Consider the following 22,835-nt stretch of genomic DNA (forward strand, 5'->3'; position numbering starts at 1 on the left):
TGAAATGAACAAAAGCTTCAATTATGAATCTGTTTTCTTTAAACAGACTGAAGGGGCAAACCTCCAAGCTATGACAAATTCAATCTCACTTTTGATCTCTTTCCTTTTCAATAGGAACTTTCTTTGGATTTTTTTCAACCAAGTAAAAACAGTAGGGACATGATCAGGTATAAGTGACCTTCCACTAAGCCTACATACCCAGGGGGAAATTGTGCAGCTATACTAATAATTGGCAAATTTTTTGTTGTTCATATGTTTGATTTACAAATAAAGTGAACATACTCCTTGATGCCTTTTTATGTTTTTTACAAACATAATAAGTGCTTCAAGTACAAGTTTTTGAGCTCTTGAAAATGACCAAAGTATACTCAAAGAGTTTTTGGGTATAAAAAAGCTTAAAACATTGGTCTCAAACTTACTGTTTCATTATTAATCCATTTTTTACATGTTGTATAATCTATGAGCACTGATTTTCCACAATTAAGTTGGATTAATAAATTTTACAATATTATGCTGTATTTCTTCTTCTTTGATGCCAAATTTTCAATTAAGGTACGTGTTTTTGGTCATTTTTGACAAAATAATGTATGTTTTTCACTGCCAAAATTTGTTAGGTTAAGTAAGGTCAAAAAGTGCTTAAACTTGAACTAGCAAAATAAGCAATTATTATATTTGTAAAGAACATACAAAAAGGCATCAAGTGGTATATTCACTTTATTTGTAAATCAAAATATGAACAACAAGAAATTCACCCCTAACATGCCTAATTTGCAAATATATAGCCCAAATTATATATTTCCAATGTTTTCTGCCACCTTTTACTTGTTTTTCCAGTTCTTGTTTTGCCACAGTTGCCTCAATTAACAGGTACTAGGGTTGAGGGATAGATTGGCAGAATCAATAGAAAATATGCAATTTCAGCTATTGATTTCTATATTAGGAGGGTTGGGGCTAAAGTAGAGCAGGGCTGCATGTAGAATGTGCATGTAGAAAGCTATAATTAATATGTAAATTACAAATAATCATCTTTTTTTAACAGGTTTTCTTCTATAGGTCTACAGGTCCTTCTGTTGGCTTATACCACATCAAGCATTATATAACCAGAGAAGAATAAGTAGCAAAAAGCTATATATACATAAGCACATGTTATTTAACAATGATTTCTCTAGTGCTTAACTATGACCCCTTAGTAATATTAACATTGATTAATATTGATATTGACAAATTAATATTGACCTATATATGGGGTCATTACAAATCTGTAATAGTTTAGAAACAAATTTGGGCTATATATTTGCACATCAGAGGGTGGGGGTAAAGCATAGCATATATTATATATGTAAACTAACCATTGCTGTTTTTTTTTTTTTTTTTTTTTTTTTTAATGTGTTTGTGCACATGAAATTTTAATGAAAAGAGAAATCACCAGTGCAACAGCACACACATAAAAAAAAATTTCCAGCAATGGTTACTTTACATATTTAATATATGCTATACTTTACCCCCACCCCCTGATGTGCAAATATATAGCCCAAATTTGTTTCTAAACTATTACAGATTTGTAATGACCCCATACATAGGTCATTTTTAAGAGGTCAAAAAGTGCTTAAATCTGAATTTGCGGTAGAAGCGATTATTATATTTGTAAGCAGCATTAAAAAAGGCATCAAGTGGTGTATTCACTTTATATGAAAGCCAGTAATACTGTTTGTACCAGTTTTACCCAATGGTAAAACTGGTGCAAACATATATAGGTAACAGAAAAAGTAAAATTTAGTGTAAATGACAATCAGGAACTGGATACTGGCTCAAGGGGGCCAAAAACAGGGCTATATAATTGGAGTTCAAAGAACGTGGTGATTTTTTAGTAAAAAAAAAAAAAAAACACTTTCCTGGCTAATTTAGGACTTTGAATTAATTAGTCTACCAAAATTTTCCTATCCTATGCAATTGAAATAGTTTTCCCTTTTCAGAGCATTAAGACAATTTATCACAATAAAAAATATCCAAAGCATCTTGAATGGAATGAATTAAAAAGGTGAATGACAACCACAATTTGAAATCTTACAATTAAACTTCTGGGCACACAAATTGTATTAGGCTACCCAGCTCTGAAATAATTGCTGAAGGTGTATTTGCCTGTAAAATTAGAAACAGGCCCGAAGTCTCAGCCTCTTCCTTGTCAGAACTTTACATAGTATTAAAGCAATAATTACACGTGACCAATGTTGTTATTCTTGCAATTAATCTTGCCGTTTTAAGTGATACGTGGCCAGACAAGTATTTGTTGCTATCTTTTAGGGGTTAAACCACAGGTTTTATTATTCTCCATCACAGGCATTGGTAAATATTTCGTGTTAGGCCTCGTATGAAGGAAACATGTTAATACAAGAAACCTAGGTTCCTTATTTGGTGAAACTGTTGTTTAGGAGCTGTTTGCTCTATTTGAGAGTAGTTTAGTTAGGCTGATGAAAATATCAGGAATGTATCCATAATCTTAATGAACATTTGGAATGATATTTATCCTCAATAGGCCTCGAAATACCAATGGGCTAACTAGGCTGATTCCTTGGAGCACCACAAACTGTCACCAAGTGATTTTTATTTAACAAAGACTAGACCAATGTGATTTAATGTCAAAGTGCTAGATGCACTTTTCCAAACCTTTAAATCTAGCCTTGTCACCCACCTTTTAATGTGAAAATGTAGGCTGTACCTGAATTGTATTTAGGTTTGAACTGGCAGTATTGATTTTCAGGGATATCTGTTCATTCACGTATCAGTCAAAGAGACTCACTGCTGACAGATTTGAAAAATTCTTTAAAGTAAATATGGACAATATGTACTCTATGCTGGAATTCATGGGCTATATCAACAAACTGATAAACAGTGAGTATTTGCCTGGTCAGAGATTTGTTGGCCATAAAGCTTGCTTGCTGAATCTGGTTGCACAAACCATTGATCTGGGTACTTTTATTGGGCAATATCATCACAAATAGAGCCCCAATCATGTATCATAGAGGACACAATATCTGCTGCAACCAATGCAATATATTTTTAACAAGGGGTAGTGCAGAGTGAAACAACTTAGCCAACCAATTGTATACACCATGACTAGACATTGACAAACCCTTACAATAATCCATTCCATGACCCAATCGTTGTGGTCCTAGAGTAGCCACATAGCAATCAATATTAGGACAAACAAAAGTATTTTTCTATTAGCCATCTCACTGAATGGGTTGGAAACGACATGTAATTATGGCCAAATTGTTTGTTGCTGCTAGAGGATCACCCAATTCACTTTTTAATGTCAACTGACAAAGTTACAAATTCTAAGTTTTTATTAGAATATACTGAAGGTGCTTTATATTGTAGTGGTTAATATGTTTGTGAGTAGATTTTCTTTCAAGAATCTGCATGAGGGTGGGGGTTATTGGTGTTCCTGACTCCCAATGTCTCAACAAAGGATACATAAAGAAATATACAATTGTCCAATTAGAAGCCAGGTGGATTGTCTGCAAAAATAATAATATCTATGCCACTAATAGTATCAGCACCATTGGGAAGAAAGATTCTCCCAGGTAAATTAAATTAGTGATAGGCTATTTGTAGAACTGGTTTTTTAAGGCATAGTAACAAAATGGCCAAAGAGGTTAGAACTATTTTGAATATGAGAGTCACAAGCTGAGTAATTCTCAAATGACTGAAACGAATGAAAGAAAAGATCTTTTAAAGATAAACATAATAATAATTTTTAATATTATTCCTTACTTTCAGTTGGAAAAAACTTGTTTTTTGTTATTTATTAACAACCACAAGCCAAAGACATACAATGTCTTTGATTTACTATCACATAAGAATCATAGTTATGAAGCTGTTTGAGGTGAAAGAAAATGGTAAGATTAGCTGAAAAATAACACAAACAAATTATTATTTATATCAGCCATTATTTTTAAAATTTGAACTTCAGTGTAAAGAGCAAGGTATTTACAAGGGGGCAAACTTCCTCATATACTTATATGAGGGGGTTTGCTCCCTTTTCAATTCCTTGCTCTCTACACTATCGTTTGAATTTTGTTCTAATTCTGTAAGAATGGCCCCTGAATCACCAAATTCATTTAATTAAAATAAATAGCTCTTTTGAAATTACTAAATATACTTTAGAGTAAAAGCAAGGTACTGACAAGGGGACAAACCCCATCATATATGTAATAATTTCTGTTCATTTAAATTTTACCGTTACTCTTTACTTTCAGTTGAAAAAACTTGTTTTAAAAAATTTAATTTCTGATTGTTTTTGAAATAATGCTTGGATATCCAGTGCCCCTTTCATAAAAATTATCTTCCCCCATGGAAAAATCCTCCCATGTAACCCAATCCCCCTGATCCCCCCCTCCACCAGAAAAAAAACCTCCCTGAAAATGTCTGTATGCTCACCAATAACCAATACTATATGTAAACAGTGGGCAAAATTTATGACTTGCAGCCCTTCCCCCAGGGACTGTGGGGGATTAATTTGTCCTCAAAACATGGCTGCTAGATATTTTGACTATGCTGAACAAAATGGCTATCTCAAAATTTTGATCTAGTGTCTTTGGTAGAAAAATAAGTATGGGAGGGGGACTAGTTCCCCCTATTTTTTTGGTGGGCAACTTTGGTAAAGGAGGTATATTGTTTCTCATGAACAATGTAATTTTACAGCTTAGGCTTGATTAAACCTTCCTGGGGGAAGGGCAAGGAGTTCTTGTTTGAAGTATATCTACCAGAAGAGGTGTTGCACCCTAGCCATGCCTGGTTAGAATTAATAGCAGTGCTCATTGATGTGACTGTAAGTGGTTTTGGCTGATCTTATCCATTTGGTGGGGGGAGATATTGGGATATTGAAATCTATTTTTTGGAGGGTAAATCATTTTGCATAGACATAGTCAAAGCTATAGCTCATTCAAAAACACCAAGTTGACAACTACAGCAATCATTTTCTGTGGTGGTTGCTATTTTCTTCTGTTTGCCTAAAGTCTTATTTTGCTCTGAGATTTCTTTGGCTTTTCTTTCTTTTATCTAGGCTCATCAACTGAACCTTTCAATTTCTCTATGATTTCTTACCATTATATTTAAAAAAGATCTTTCACAAGAGAAGTTTGTGAAAGAAAATTAACAAGCTGCATGAAGCCAAAGATGAGTAGAAATAAATTCAAATAATTTTTCAAATGTAAAACTATAATAATTAACTATCAATAAATAAATTAATCCCAAAGCATACAGAAATTACAATAAATAACCAAGGCAAACGCAAAGCAAGCAGAAACTAAGAGGAATCATGATGACAGTCCTATGCCATCTAAAGACCAGAACATAATTTGCACTTTACTGAAAATAATCCTTATTTCAAGCCATGTACTTTTATCTTTCATAATATAAAAAGAAAAAAAAATTCTGTCATACACAAGATTCTTGGGGAAAAAACAACAAATGAATGTAGATTGACAGTTTGATATATATATACTGATATTTATTCTTCAAAGTTTTATTAATTTTCAGATTTAGTAAAGTTATAGAAAGAGAAAACATTTAAGATGAAATTTGTTTTCAGTAAAATGTAAATTATGTTTTGGTCTTTAAAAAGAATGGGGTATCAGTCCTACTCCTCTTCGTTTCTGCAAGCTTGTTTTGAGTTTAGCTTGGTTATTTGTTTAAATTTCTGTTCCTTTAGGTTTTACATTTGAAACAAATACTTGAATTTATTTCTGTTCACCTTTGGTTTAATTTAGCCATGAAGTCTTCTTTGAAAAATTTCTTTTGCAGAAGAAGGTTTTCAAAAATAATTTCTGTTTGTTTTTAATTGACACAGCCTTTTTCATTGGTTAAGAAAGGAATATTTTGAGTCTTACCAATTTTATAGGCAGCACAATAGAGCCAGGGCCAAAAGAAGGGTGACTAGAACAATTGGGTCTTGTATTTGAAAGGGCCCCATGCCGCCATGAAAATGAACACTTGGTTCTCAAAATTATGAAATGTTCTTTACAATTCCAGTAAGCGTCTCTTCTGGAGAGAGATCATTTTCCAGGCTAGAACCAATAAAAAACTATGTGATATCAGCAGTAAATCAGGATAGACTAAATTGTTTAGCAATCATGCTGACTAAAAGTGAAAACACAATGAAAATAGATTTTAAAACTGTTTTAGAAGCATTTCCAAAACAAAAATTTAGAAATCTGTAAATTGATGTGCCCTTATTTGGTGATATAAATTTCAATTGGCATTTTCAGCAGTTTCAGAATATCCAGGGGACATAAATGTAAACTAACATTAGCAAAAAATGAGTACAAAAAAGAACAAAAGAGGACAAAACCGTAAGCTCAAAATGAACAAATTGGACCATCAAATGAGGCAAGATGAAGAGAACAACCCAAAAAATGTAAACATACAAAAGGTGATAATGAACAACCTAGACCATCAAAAGTGACAAGACAAATTCAAGCCACTAAGGCAAAAGGCACTGAAAAAAATGTATGAAGCAATGATAAACGAAAATAACGATCAAAGAGATATGTAGTTAAAATATTAGTGAAACCAACAATTAGAACAAGTCAAAACAAAATTAAAGAACATAACAATATGCAGTTAAAAGATAAGTAACATCAAGAATCCAAACAACTCAAAAATGATAGTGAAGAAAAGAAATATGGGGTTACAAGACATGTGACAATGAGGATCAGAACAAATCAAAATCAAAATGAAGAACAGAGAAATGTGTAGTTAGAAGATATACACCCACAAGAATGAAGGAAATATACAGTTAGAAGATAATCTGCAGTGAGAATTATAAGCAACAGCAGGGATCAGAATTTCTCAAATGAAAGATAAATGTGAAGAACAAAAAATGTAGGGTTAGCAGACACGCTAAAGCAAGTGTCAAGAGTTTCAAAAATGACAGTCATGAACAAAGATCTGTTCTGTTAAAGGACAGTAAGAATCAGAACAAGTCTAAAATGAAAGTGCAGAAGAAGAAAAGGTATTTTTGTACATAATGGTACTCACTTGAGAACAAACTTGTTTTATCTGTCTGTATTAAGGTTTTCCACCAAGCTTACATGGTGACAGAACACATTGGGCTTATATAATTTGGGCAATATATTTCCACATTAGGGGGGTGGGGTGCGGATAAGGATAAAGCTTTTGGACAGCAGAAAGTTAGAAAACAGTTCTTACTTCATAATATGCAGAATAATTTTAGCTAACACACATTGCATGCAGACCTGCATTACTTTACCCCCTCCTCTAATGTGCAAATATATAGCCCAAATTTGTTTCTAAAGTATCATGTTTTCATCATATTTTGGTATATTTCATTAGGATTGATCAAGCTTCACTTCTCAAGTATGTACTATTTTGTACACAAGTACCAAAAAAAAAAAAATATTATGGTAGAAAAACAGCACCACCACAATCTTTGATGCCAACAAATTGTGGCATAAAACCCAGTAAAAGCCTACAAAGAAACCATAAACTATGCACATGTTATGTGCAAGTCATTGGGACCCTTTAACTCTGTATGCATTTACTGTGGAATCCTCCATTATCCCACAGGAAAAGTAGCCAGCAAAGATGATTTACTTGGGGGCTGCTAACTGCTTGGTCGAATTGCATTCCTGCATCAGCAATTTCCAAATGAATTTTTTTGGCCTGTTATAGGACATCCCTTGCTATCTAAAGAGTTCCACAAACAAATACAAAACTGGAACTCATGTTTTGATTTAGATTCATTCAGTTCAACATCAAACCAGAAATGGTTGTAATGTTTTCAGCTTCAAAATAGCTGGACAAATTTATCAAAAAGTCAATTTAGTTGCAAACCCATCACACAAACCCTGAAGGTGATTTTGAGCCATATTCATATGGCCAAATGTACTTTTTAGGTCCCAATAGAGATGCTAAAGAACACCTTTCACATCTTTTAAATTATTGGATCAATCATAACCCAACAGATCTCTAGTAAGAAATATTGTGTGACACAAACAGCTATGCTAAACGTTACATGGAAGTGCAATATATATATATATATATATATATATATATATATATATATATATATATATATATATATATATATATATATATATATATATTATATATATATATATATATATATATATATATATATGTGTGTGTGTATAATATATATGTGTGTGTGTGTGTGTGTGTATGTCTATTTATTTTGTGGATTTGATTTTGCTTAAAAATTGAATATATTGAGGGGGTACCACAAAAAAAATTCTGATCAGGCCCTGCACCTACTTGATCTGGCCCTGAATAGTGCTGCCTAAGTAACAAGGAATGTGGGAAAATGTGTTATTGATTATTATTTTTTTAAGACCATGGTACTTTCTATATGAAAACTTGTCATTGAAACTTCTAAAGAGGCTCATTTTATGTGAAATTCAAACTACTAGTGCCTTTTTAATAGTCAGAAGTGATTAAGGGGCAACCAGTCCCCTCCATGTCCATCATTTCCCCAAACACATCCAATACAATTTTGAGATGGCCTTTTTTTCAGCATAGTTGACTGGTCCAGCAATTATGTTTGCAGATAACGACCCCACACCCCTCAGGGTATTAAGATATGCCCCAGGGGCATATAAGGTTTTTTTTATGGAAAAGGTGGTTTTGTAAACTTCAGAGAAGGCACATTGGATTGGAAATCAGTAGTTATAGCGCCATTTTTTAAGAGTAAAGTGATTGGAGGGCAACTAGTCCCCCCTTCACATACTATTTTCCCCAAATATATCCAATGGAAATTTTGAGATAGCCATTTTCTTCATAATTATCCTAAGAGTATGTAACAATACCTTTACAGTGGGCACAACCCTCGTAGCCCAGGGACAAGGGTTGTAAGTTTTGCCTGGAGGCATATAATGTTTTTATAGAACGGGTGGCTGTATGAACTTTAGATCAGATAAGGCTCATGTGGTTGGAAATTGGAAGTTCTAGTGGCCTTTTTAATGGCTGAAAGTGAAAGGTGGGTAACCAGCCCCTCCCCCAAGCCTATCATTCTCCAAAACACTTTAGATCAAAATTGTAAAAGAACTATTTTGTTCAGCATTGTTAAAAGTTCCAGTACTTATCTATTTGGGGATGTCAACTTCCCCACAGTCCTCTGGACAAGGGCTGTAAGCTAAGCAATTTGTTCATTGTTTTCATATAGTATATGTCATTGAGAAAGGTATGCATTTTTGAACTTTAATTTCCAAAAAGACAAAGGGCATTCAGTTGAGTCTTTCAGAAAGTGTTGAGAGGAGTGTTGAACTAAATTAAAGCATGTTTTGTGCATGATATATGGATTTACAAGAGGGCCCAACTCGGGAATGACTGAATATATTTAACTTTGAATTTTCAGGAAATCATAAGAGAGATGATCAAAAAGGGAATATTTGCATGCTACCACTACTACTAAAACTATCAACACTACTATTGCTATCACTACTACTACTACTATTGCTACACTACTCCATTTACAATATTGACGGGAAATTTAAACGAAATCAAAAAATGCTTTGTGCTTGTGCTTTGTCAAAGAGTGTATTTCAAGAATTGATTTGGGTACTAAGTTGGACCTTTCAGAGAATGCTAAAAGGGGAAGATCATCTGACCTAAAGGCAATTTGTGCATGCTACAACTAATACTACTATCACAGGTACCTTTAATATTACTACTCCTATTGCAACTACCTGTAAAGGCAACACATTAATGCTACTGATGCTACTAGCACTATCATTATTACTAGTAACTCAATAAAAAAAACTAGTTTTTTTTAACTGTAATCTGATTCAGTTAATCAGAAAGATAAATTTTGATTTTTCATTGTCAAATTTTTTTCATTTTATATTCTGTTTTCTTGACCTAAAGGCTTCTTAAGAACCTGATTTTGTCATTTTACAGTCAAAAACGATTATGTTTCGGTTATTAAGACGCTTAGTAGACTCAGTTCTTGTGCTTTGTCTAATTGCTGTGCTGCCAGGAATTCCTCCATATGAAAAACTGACATCCTACAAGTAAGTTCAATTGCTATTCTTACCTACTCATTTGCTATTGTATTCAGATACTCAACCGCAAATTCTTTTTGGATAAAAGTTAAATCTTTTTTTAAATATACACTTTAGGCCATCATAACAAGACAACAGGGCGTACTTCCTGATGTTACATACTACTTTTTTTTTCTAAGGTATGGAAAATTTGTCTAGTCGTTTTTATGCTCTTAGAAACATTTTCAATGGGACAAGATTTACAAATGGAATGACCTATGTTCATTCCAAAATTATATGAAAGGTGTTTGTAATATTTTAAGATTTTGTATTGCATGTTTATTTCTAGGTCTCCCTGAAATATGAGTGGATGTCACTCAAATCCCCACATCCCTCTCCTGTCCCCTTATGAATGTTCCTCACGTGAGGTGTAATTAACTAGCAATTTCAGCAAAACAAATATTTATTATCCTCCTCATCCACATTTTGTCTTCAAAAGTTTTGTTGTTGATCGTGCATTGTACTGTTCCATGGTCTATGCAGTAGTGTAGCCATTTGTCTATGTTATGCTGCTTCACTTTTCTTAAACCTAATTTTATTGAACTTGTGATCATAATTCTGAATGGCGAGATTTAGTGTTTCTTTTCAGTAGCAAAAGATATCAAGTTTGTCTATGGCTATTTTTCAACCCTTCACGCCTACATGACAAGTGCCCTTCATGGTAAGAGATCAATATATAAAATCCTAATTTTATTCAAAAGCCCAAAATAATAGAAGATTTTAACTATGATTGATTGGTGCTTGCAGAAGTTTTACGAATATCAAGCTGATGATTTCTTATAGACTAAGCTTTGGTTCCCATGTAACTTAACTTAACCCATTTAACTCAACCCACACTCAACTCATCCCTATTCAACTCAACCCTCTTGCAACTCAATCCTCTTGCAACTTGACCTCATTTATATCATTCCCATGCAACTCAGCCCTCATTCAACTGATTCCTATTTCGATTCAATCCCTGCTGTATGTTAAGTTGAATGGGGTTGAAATAAACGAAATATGAGTTGGACGAGGTTTAGGTTAAGTGGAATGAGTTGAGCGGGGTTTAGTTACACTCACACCATACCTTTTAATTTAATAAAGAAGGAAGAGAAGCATTACTACTGCTACTACTATTAATAACTCACTGCAGCACCAAGCCGCCTGAGGCCAACACAGCTACGCAAGCTCTTGCTCCAACCTAATCTATTCAATGCCTCCCTCTTTACACCCTCCCAGGAAGTTTCCATTTCCTTTAAATCTTTATTTATGACATCTTCCCAATCCAGACGAAGACGACCTGCTTTCCGTGTAGCCCCGGACGGTTGGCCAAAAAGGACAATCTTCGGCAATCTGTCATCCTTCATCTGCAGAACTTGGCCTAGTCATCTCAGCCTTTCTTTCATTATAGCCCTAGAAAGCGGGATTAAACCACAATTTTCTTACAATCTACTATTTGAAATACGGTCAGTAAGCCGGTACCCAGAACAATCTGTAGGCAATTTCTCTGGAAAACATATAGTAAATTTTCGTCCGCTTTTCGGAGTGCCCATGCTTCAGAGCCATATTTGACCACTGTCAGCACCGTAGCTTCCAATATTCTAATCTTGGTTTGCAGACTTATCTTCCTATTCTTCCAATTTTTTTTAAATGTGAGAAAATACCCTGAGCCTAACCTATTCTACTTTTAACATCTTCACTGTTCCCACCGTCTTTACTAATAATACTACCAAGGTAAGTGAAGTTGTTTTAATTTCTCTTCGATTCATGCATGACTTCTATTTATTATTTATTTATTTATGTTTGACTATCTTATCCATTGAGATTCTTGTTCTTTCTAGGTTTGTGTCGTTTTTTTCTGTTCTTTTTTTGGTTTTAGGTTTGGTAATTATTGTTTGTTTTAAAATGACTTTCTATATGCATTTCAATTTTCTTTTTTTTTTGTTTTTACATCTTATTTTTTGTCCAAAAACTTTGTTTTTTCATCTTACTTTTTAATAACAAAGAAAACGAAAAAATAACGTGACCACAGTTCAGGGTGGTCACCATTTTTGTTCTTTTCCAAAACAAAATACAGACATCTTTTTTTTTACTAGCCTGAGGATTGTTACAATATAGACTTCAAATGGCTGAAATTGGGGCTGTTATTTCTTATTTCTTAAATATGTTTAATTTCCATCAAAGTTGGTATTTGAGGCCTTCTATACTTGTTGATAATGAATCTGATGTTCAATTTATGAAATCTAAATCCAGAATAAAAGCTTGCTAGAATTCAGATTTTAAAATAGTGTTTGATGTTCATCAAAGTTATTGTACAGGAATATTTGAACTTGTTGCTTTCAAGTACGTGGCTAATATTGCAATTTGGAAGTCCAAAATCAAAGCAACTAAACAACATGTTTCGCTTTTTTGTTTACATTCAACGAAATTACTAAGTAGGTTGATTACAAATTTGTTGATTACAGAATTTATGGCTGATACCGCAATGTACTAGTTTTAACCCAAAAAAACACAAGAAAACGATATTTTCTAGTGTTTGGAATACATATAAGCTTTCCTGTGATCTTTTAAACTAATATATGGAACAAAGGAAAAATAGCTGAAAGGTGAAAGTTTCTTTATAATTTGTAATATTTTAGCTGTGATATAAGTAACATCATGCCTTGTTTTCTTTCATTTATTTTACGAAGGATATTTCTGTCTGCCAACTAACCTAATAAACAAAAAATTGAGCCAGCAAAACAAGTCTGTTCTCCTAGCAATTGTCCCGAGGGTCAAGGGGACTGTGCGTTGTTGCCACGAACCTGATCCGAAAAGGAAAAACAATTGTGAATGTCTCATCTTTGCTATTGCTATTCCGTACCAGTTCGTAACTGTACGTGTACGTAACCAGTCGTAACAGTTGGTCAAACAAAGCTCTTTTTAAGTTGCTTGCAAGTATTTCCCAGTTGTTGTTAGTTCTGACGAGCAGTGGTGATTGGATCCCATTGGATTTCATTGGGTAAAGGTGAAGGGTTGTTCTCCATTCTGTCTAAGCATAGCCAAAACATAGAGTATTATCTAAATAGAACTTCAAAGCATTGTCTTATGTGGAGCTCGTAACCAGTAAAAATTTGCATGATAAATGAAATGATTTCTTCAAGATTAAATCAATCAATTAATCTTCTATTAGAATTTACACTAAAAACATAGTTCATTTGTATTTTTTTCCTAAAATTCATTTACAAAAAAAACTTACAATAAATTTGTATAATCTGCTACCATAAAGCATTTATCTGCATGTATTTATTTTCCTTTTAGACTCCCAGAGCCTTTTAGTGCATCTGGACATTTGAGTAGCAATAATCTTCTAGCATCTGCGCAAAATCTTTTTGTTGGAGAAATTCATGGACCAGAATCTGTTGTTGAAATTGAAGATCCAAAGGTGAATATCCATTCTATAGTTGATTTATTAGACAGAGAGATAAGGCACATAACCCTGGGGTATCCCGTGGCACCTCCCAATTTTACAAGAAATTAAACTTTCAGTTGGTGCATATTCACAGACTTGGCACATATTGGTTTGTTTATAGAACTGTAAAACATTCAAAAAAATGTCGAGTTTGGTATATCTTTTGAAAATCTATGCATTTTCTACTTCTACAAGCATGAATAATTTAAACAAATACTGTAAGCTGCCTCAGGTGCTTAAACAAAAAACTTTAGCAAAAATAATAACAAATCATTAAGCAAAACGAAAAAACGTTCGTTTGTTTACAGCTTCAGATATTTTTATTATAATTTAGTTAATTTGACACCTTTATTGGTAGTTATAAGTAAATGATAGGTTAACTCTCATTCAGGTAGGTACAAAGTTTTTTTTTTGTAATAGGGGGGGGGGAGCAATTTCTTCAAAACAGCTAAAACCAAATAATTTGTAAGAAAATGATTTTTACGTTATTTTTGGGGTAGGGTGACTTTTATTTCCAGCAGGAAAAATTACTTATTATTACACAACCTAAATCATTTTTCGATGCAATTAATAGTTCCAATGGGATTGCTATCGGGTAAATATCACAGTTTTGGATTTTATTAGTTTTCTTTTTAAGAATTTTCTTTTTTTTTGAATTTTACTAAAAATTGAGTATATTCCAAACTATAATTTAAAACTATAGCTTTTTCTTTACTCAAATTTTCCACTCAAAGGGAAAAAACGAGCCAACGAACCGCTTTGGAGCCAATCCTAACTAATCACTTTTTACACTTTTTTTTTAGCTTTGACTATCAAAATACCTGATTCATTCCTACTTGATAGTTATGAAAATAATCCTCAATAATAACTGCTAGTCCAAAAAAAACTTAAAAAAACTGTAAAAATGACAAAAAAGACTTTTTGCCATCAAAGGATTAAGAATTTTTGAAAGTAAATTCGACTAATTTAATTTTAGTATATGCCCAAGACAGTTTTTAACACCCGTGCATCTAAGCAAACACCAAAAAATTCTCGACATGTTTCCCACCGAGTGATTGGTGCATGTTCAGTAATTGATCCAATTTTATATATGTTTGACTTGACTCACATAAATCAAACTATTGTATGCTAGTTCACTTCAACTTACAAACAGCAGTGCATATGCAGATACATAAGATGCTAGGCTTGAGACTCCAGAGCTTGGGTTGAAGACATAAAGTTACGAATACCCTTAGCAAGCAGTGCTTAACCGTAGGTGCAAAAAATAATACAGTCATTAGAGAGGGGGATTCAGAACATTGTTTCTAGGGGTATGGTAAAAACTAGAAAAATTTACATTTTTAGGCTGCACTTTCTTTATTTTCCAGGGCTTAGGGTGTGTCTAAGGAATCAAGTGCTTCAGTGAAACCTACCGAGATTAGTCTACAGAACCTGATTAAAATATCCTTAGTGTTTTTAAATGTCAGTTCGTTCGCACTATTAATCGTTCAGTGACTTTTTTTTTAAACATGTTTATTAATGATTGTGTTTGCACACTACAGAACTATCAACTATATATACTAATTCTGAACATACTGGAGGAGTTGTAAGTGAATCTATTACAATAATTTTCTATCTGATATCAGTCAATTGACTGATATCTGATATCAGTGCTCAAATACTTAATACCTTTGTATATACCGTGGGAAAGCGAAATTAAATGACTTCAAGAAGACCATAGAAGACGAAAGAAGTTTGGTCTTAAAACACAAATTGAGAATTATTTTGACTAATTATATGAGCTAGTTTTAGAAACATTCTACGCATGGAGTCACTACTGGTTGGTGCGCTTTTGGTTCGGAAACTTTGGATGCACCTTTACTAGTATTTAGCTTGAGGTATTCAGTGAGAATAGAGATCTACGTATCCTTTTTTATGATCATCTTAGATTCAATTCCTGTGCCAATGTTGTTGATCCTTTTGATCCAACCAAATACTATGAACATAAATAAACTCTTTGCATGCAAATTAGTCTTTACTTACAAAGTCGTGGCTGAAAGAATCTGAAACCTGCTGAAACACCAACTTCAACCTCGGTGTTCAGCGATTCTTGGTGACCAGATGAAAAAATGAGCCATAAATTGACTACTGAAAGGACTGAATGACTGAAACGAAAATTAACAAATTGAAAATTAATAAAAACTTGAAGTACTTTGTACTTACAAACACGTTTCTTGATCAGTTCCAGCAATTATATGAGAGTATGTAGATTGTAACATAGTCCTTTCTTTCAGTCGATTTCAAATGCATATGTTTAGGTTTTGAACATTAGTTCATGACAAGCAATTTTAAAATTCTCTGCTCTATTCCCTGCCTTCCCGGCACAAATTGTTTTCAACGGAGAAAGTTACAACCTCGTGCTTTGGTCCCGAAGCCCAATTATTAAATTGTTATGACCTCTTGTTATGCTTCATGGGTTTTTCCCGTGTTGAAACCAGCTGGGCATGCAAATGACCCTCTAGTTTGAATTGAGACTGGGGTCGGCACATCCATTTTATGAGAATTACAAAGCTTCTTGTTAAGGAGTCCAAAGATGTGCCACAGAAGTGGTTGGGGAACTCCATTTCCTAACACAAAAAGAGTGCTTGAGTCATGTAAAGCTGCCAAGCACTTCCTTTAGATGTAAATAAGAAGATAACTTCTTTGCCCATAAATTAATAATAATAAAAAACATACTCTTATCTTATGTTGTAAACCACTACCTCTGCGAGGAGTCAAGAGGAAGAGGCCAAAGAAAGTCATCAAGACGTTCCTTCGCAAACACGCCAACGAAGTCGTTTCTTCTTCAGTAGACTTACCAGCTTCTAGAATTCTCTCAAAGAAGATATGAAATTTACGGTCAGTTACGATGCTTCCAATGCTAGGCCCAAATATCAGCAATGTCTAGTGGAAGCATAATTGGTATGCTATGGAAGTTTCGACTTGTCAGTAATGTGTGTTTTACTCCGTGCACAATATGACAGGTTACAACTAAAACCGAAAGAAGGGGTTGTGGCCACTACCAAACCCTTGCTGTTATGCTTAAGATCGATTTCTTGTCCCTGTGCTTCGATATTTAAAAAACTGTCTTTTTCATTAAAAATGATATAGAAACTGGTCACCACTTCAGTTCCTTGTTACCAGCAAATGTATTCATCCAGATTCATTTTGGATGAAAACTGGAGTCTCATACTGTAGGGTTTCCTATTTGTACCCCCCCCCTCTTCAAGCTAATAATATTCGAATCCGAATCAGCAGGAATAGACACTTTTGTGTGACATATCCTCTTTTGTTACTTCAGAAGGCCACAGGAACTTGAAGCTACTTAAACTTTGCACATATATCTATGTACACAAAATCAAATGTATATCATGCATGCATTGCTACACTTTTTGCCGTGGCTGGAATTTTAAGCTTGGGGAGGTAGGTTTGGTGCTCCGAAAGAGGAGTTTTATACAGGAGGGTAACTCTTCACTGGGAATTTTTCAAATACTTTCAAAAAGATAATGATCATTATCAGTAAGCGTGTAATCTTTTTGCTAGGAATTTTCCGGAAGAGGGAGAAATTTCACTTGATTTTGCTCAACGTGAAAAGAATATTCTTTTACGCATATTCTATTTTATAAAATTTTAAATAATTTTTTTTTCAGCATGGAGTATCTGAAGTTTATACAGGTATTCAAGGAGGTGCTATTCTAAAAATAGTTGATGGAGGAAGAAAGTACGAAGTAGTTGCTCGGACTGGACACTGTGGTAATTGTCTTTTATCTCTGCTTTCTTTGCATTCTTTCTTTGTATTCTTAAGCCTGTGTCAGTTTTGCGAGGTACGATTCCTTAAAAGGGGTCGAGTAACGTTTATTTATTTTGCTGAGGATTTTCAAATTAGAAAGCGTTCGTATTTAAACGAAAAGGTACACGACTCAGCAGAAAATGTGGTTGAAATAAATAAGATTGTAAGGGGTGTTTATGTTGTTTGTGTTTATTTTCTTTTTTTTTCTTTTTTTTTAATGACGCCAACCCATATAAAATCTGATGAAACACCAGCAGAGTTACCGTTATAATTTTCAGAAGAAAGTCCCACATTCTATCTGACTTCTGTATGTGTCGTTTTTTCATTTTTTACATTACTAAATGTTGTTTCCCAGGCAAAATTTTTAAGGAATGTTTATCCTAGCTACAAGTTCCTTGGGCAAGCGTTACCTATGGAATTTCGCCTCTCTTGTGTCGTCTTTGTTGTTAATAAACACAATTTAATATTATTGTATCAAATCCTGCTTGGATAAAATAATCGAAATCAGTCATTTTTTTAATAGAATTTTATATGAAACAGATTATTCGATATATTAATATACAAAACTTGCCTTAAAAACTCCATAATAAGGTATAATGAAAATTTTGTGACGACGACATTGTTAATGTTCAAGCATCATTTCCTGCTAATGAAGTTAATTTTCATTGTTTTATATTGTTTACCCTGTAGATTTTTCATAGCTGTATACTATTAAGTAACCATCGTTTTTCCTGGATAAGGGGAAATTGGACGGGACTGAACAACTTCGCAAAGTGATGAGAAAAACAGTGTATCATGCAAGATCTGTCAAAAACGATTATCATATTCAGATGCCCTGCTCATATTTTGTATATGAGTCAAACAGTCATTTCTTAAATACTCAAGCTTTGGTTCAAAATTCATCGCAAGAATTTATTTCCAGAAGCTTTATTTCCATTCGAAATAATCTGAACTAAATTGAAAGCATAGAACCAAATCTATATGGTGTATATAAAAAGTATAAAATACATCTATATATTTATATATCCATAATTTTTGATAAAACCTAGGAAATGCCACCATTTTTATTAAATAATTTTGCCTGGATTACACTTGTGAAAAGTACAGGAAACTTTCAACTTTGTTTTTATAGAATACAAATGGGATGCTAAAAACTGTGGCCGACCTCTGGGCCTGCGGAGTGATGGACAAGGAAATATATTAATTGCTGATGCTTACAAAGGAATATTAAGACTCGACCCTAAGTCAGGTATTTTGAGGTTTTATTTATCTTTTCTGTGTGATTCATAATTATGATTAAATAAAAAAACTAGTTGTTTTAACTGAAAGTAAGGAGCGACATTAAAACTTAAAACGAACAGAAATTACTCCGTATATGAAACGGGTTGTCCCCTCTGCAATCCCTCGCTCTTTACGCTAAAGCTTTTAATTGTTTTAAAAAGTAGAAATGTGGCAAAGAGTCAAACTTTAGCGTAAAGAGCGAGGGATTGCGGAGGGGACAAGACATTTCATATACGGAGTAATTTCTGTTCGTTTTAAGTTTTAATGTCGCTCCTTACTTTTAGTTAAAAAAAACTAGTTTATTTATTTAATTTCTGAATGTTTTTGAATTAATGCATGTTTGATTTTGGCTCTCCGCACATAAATTATTGAAATGAAATTTGTATATTAATTTTTTTTTGGCTAAATGTCTTTCTCTTAGTTTTGATCAGACGATTTTGAGAAATAAGGGGTGGGGAAGGAGGCCTAGTTGCCCTCCATTTTTTCGGTTACTTAAAAAGGCTACTAGAACTTTTAATTTTTAACGAACGTTTTTATTAGTAAAAATGTGCGTTACTTAAGAATTAACTTACGTAACAAACTTTATATTCTTATATTTTTATTATGTGTACGATGGGGTTTGTACCCTCGTTAATACCGCTCTCTTTACACTAAATCGTAAGTTTTGTCCCAATTCTTTAAGAATGACCCCTGAATCAAAAAGGCCGTAGAATAAATAGTTGAAATTACTAGAAATACTTTAGCATAAAGAGCGAGGTATTTATCTCCTCCTAAATACCTCGCTCTTTATGCTAAAGTATTTTTAGAACCCTTCATATGCGTAATAATCTCTGTTCGTTTTAAATTTCAGTGCTATTCCTTACTTTCAATTGAAAAAACTTTTTCATGTTTATTTTTTCATTATTTTTTTTTATAATTATGCTAGAAAATCCTGCGCCCTTTTCATTGAATTTTTCTTCCCTCATGACATATTCCTCCAAGGAAGGATCCTCCCACGTAGCCCCCTCCCATCAACCCCGCCCCCAAACCAAAAAAATCCCCCTGAAAACGTCTGTACACTTCCCAATAACCATTACTATATGTAAACACTGGTCAAAGTTTGTAACTTGCAGACCCTCCCCCAGGGATTGTGGGGGAGTAAGTCATTCCCAAAGACATAGTTATTATGATTTTCGACTATGCGGAACAAAATGGCTATCTCAAAATTTTAATCCTTTGACTTTTGGAAAAAATGAGCGTGGGAGGGGGCCTAGGTGCCCTCCAATTTTTTTGATCACTTAAAAAGGGCACTAGAACTTTTCATTTCCGTAAGAATGAGCCCTTTTGCGACACTCTAGGACCACTTGGTCGATACGATGACCCCTGGGAAAAAAAAACAAAAAAAAAACAAATAAACACGCACCCGTGATTTGTCTTCTGGAAAAAATACGAAATTCCACATTTTTTTAGATAGGAGCTCGAAATTTTTGCTATAGGGTTCTCTTATACGCCGAATGCGATGGTGTGATTTTCGTTAAGATTCTATGACTTTTAGGGGATGTTTCCCCCTATTTTCCAAAATAAGGCAAATCTTCTCAGGCTCGTAACTTTTGATGAAAAAGACTAAATTAATTGAAGCTTATATATTTAGAATAAGCGTGAAAATTCGATTCTTTTGATGTATCTTTTAGCATCGAAATTCCGTTTCTTAGAGTTTCGTTTACTATTGAGCCGGGTCGCTCCTTACGACAGTTCCTTACCATGAACTGTTTGATTAGTGCAAAAAGGAAAAAAAGTTTGATGGTATGTTGAAAGTTCACTCTTTTCTGATCATTTACTACGCTTGTTGTATTGAAGAAAGCATCCCAATGAGATTGTTTTGAGTCGTTTGTACTGTCGGAAAGTGTTCTATACTGATATATCGATGTATCGGTTCAAATTTTGATATTGAAGGCTATATATACAAGTTCATCTCCAATAAGCTAGAATTGTAGTAGCTAGTTCAGTAATGTAGCTTGTTCAGAATTTGTAGTGTGAGGACAAAATAAATGGTCTTTGTTTTCCTTGAGCCAGCGCTTTGAGCCAGTGTTTGAGTTGAAGTAAAGTTCTATTGTATGCTATGTAGAGGCCTATCCGACGTTGTTCTTTCAAGCTTTCGCTTTTCCAGTATTTGTACTTGTAGGTCAAAAGCTACGTTGTATCGGGTAACCGGAGATAGGTAGAGTTATTTCGTTAAAGCTGAACAAAAATCCTTGATCAGCTACCATCTTACATCTTTTCAGTTTTTTTTTTTTTTTTTTTTTTTTTTTTTTTTTTTTTTTTTTTTTTTTTTTTTTTTTTTTTTTTTTTTTGTACAAAATTTGTTGACGAAATAAATCTAATTTTGAGAAGCTGACAAACTTATTGTAGAAGTACATATCGCAAAATTTCAAGCGCTCCTTGACTCCCAGTTTTTTTTATGTCAGAAATGCGATTTGGTCGCACCTTGTATGAATTAGAAATGTGCAATAATTTTCAATCCCTATGATCAAAGCACAAATTGATCACATGACTCATTTTTCACGCCTGCATCCCTCCCACCGACAAGCTTTAATTGATGGATTTGAATATTTCACATTGTATAAACTAGGATCATGCTAGGTCTAGGGCCCGTGACGCCTCCTATACCCTAACACACCCCTATATATATATATATATATATATATATATATATATATATATATATATATATATATATATATATACATATATATATATATATATATATATATATATATATATATATATATATATATATATATATAAATATATGTATATATATATATATATATATATATATATATATATATATATATATATACATATATATATATATATATATATATATATATATATATATATATATATATATATATATATATATATATATATATATATATATATATATATATATATATATATATATATATATATATATATATATATATATATATATATATATATATATATATATATATATATATATATATATATATATATATATATATATATATATATATATATATTTGCAGAAAGACGGGCAGGTTTGACCTTTCTTCAACTGGAATCGCGTAAGAATTCTTATTCTCTTCTATCAGAGATTAAATTTGGCTTGTCGACCATCCAAAAGCACCCTGTCACTTCCGGTCCCTGCTTTTTAGCACAAAGCTTGGTATTTTTATCTTGTATAAGCTGTAATTGGCAAGGATTTACAACCGGTATAAATGGACGACCAGGTTGGGTCCCAGAGCCCTCTGAAAATCTCCTTCCATCAGTGGAAACTTCGTAGCAGAATTGTAGACATGTTGGTTCTTATTTTATTCAGAATCCTGCAATCTTGCAGCGTTTCAGCAGGAAAAAAAAACGCCTTCTAGGTATTAAAAAATACATATGTATTTATGCATGTATTTCAGTGAGGCCACTACAAGGAATTTCAGTCAGTTTGATCGGAGGCATAAAGTGGTCCCGTGGGTCCTAAAACCCCTCTCCCCTTCCCTGTTTTTTATGGTGCAATATTTGGTAATAGCGGGCATCAGATTAAAAAAAAAGAAACATGGGTGAGAAATCAACAGCAAATAAGCCAAAAACAAATGGAACCAAACAATTTCAGAATGGGATGCTTTCCTTTGAAGGTATAATTGTCTTTGAGAATCAACAGATTGTCAATGTTTGAATTTTTACGGACAAAAAGCATTTACAGTCTTATTAAATAACTAATTATTTTTGCTTATTGATTTTCTCGGTTCAGTATTGCAACACTGAAGAACATGCGGAACCGCCTAAAAACTTCATAATTTTTGAACAACCAAACGAAAAACCAAGGAAGGTTTTGGGTATGAATAGACCTAGTATGGGCTCAGGAGGTAAATATGTGTTTATTTTGATGGTCTTGGTGCTTCAAATACTGAAATACCTGGTCTTTATTGGATTGAATCGGGGGGGGGGGGTATCACTTAAGCTTTTACCTACAACAGAACTACCCTCCCAGCCCAAGCCTATTTTTCAAAGAGCTGTATTTTAAGAGGACCAATTGTCCATTCTAAGCGACAGTGATGACTTTTTAATATAAGATGAGCTATTCGTAGTTTGGAAAATGTTTTCATAAATTTACAGTATTTATCAGACAATTGGTCTGACCATTTACATTTCCAAATGTGAGGTTTCATTTTGAAAGAAGTCAAACTAAAATATGTTTTTCGGTACTCGGGTTGGGCCT

General features: G+C 33.3%; 1 protein-coding gene across 2 annotated transcripts in view; it reads left to right on the plus strand.

Moving 5' to 3' along the window:
• Positions 1–9,945: 9,945 nt before the first annotated feature.
• The window catches only part of LOC136031712 (adipocyte plasma membrane-associated protein Hemomucin-like), a 32,594-nt gene continuing 19,704 nt past the window's right edge, over positions 9,946–22,835 (plus strand). For both annotated transcript variants that reach the window (XR_010618564.1, XM_065711418.1), the window contains exons 1-4: positions 9,946–10,052; positions 13,362–13,485; positions 17,181–17,283; positions 18,453–18,569. Coding sequence is in view for 1 of the 2 variants with exons in the window: in XM_065711418.1 (XP_065567490.1) it covers positions 9,952–10,052; positions 13,362–13,485; positions 17,181–17,283; positions 18,453–18,569 (445 nt within the window). In the remaining variant the exon portion in view is untranslated. The remainder of the gene's footprint in view (positions 10,053–13,361; positions 13,486–17,180; positions 17,284–18,452; positions 18,570–22,835) is intronic.

The sequence above is a fragment of the Artemia franciscana genome, chromosome 1, assembly GCF_032884065.1.
Source record: "Artemia franciscana chromosome 1, ASM3288406v1, whole genome shotgun sequence".
Classification (NCBI taxonomy): domain Eukaryota; kingdom Metazoa; phylum Arthropoda; class Branchiopoda; order Anostraca; family Artemiidae; genus Artemia; species Artemia franciscana.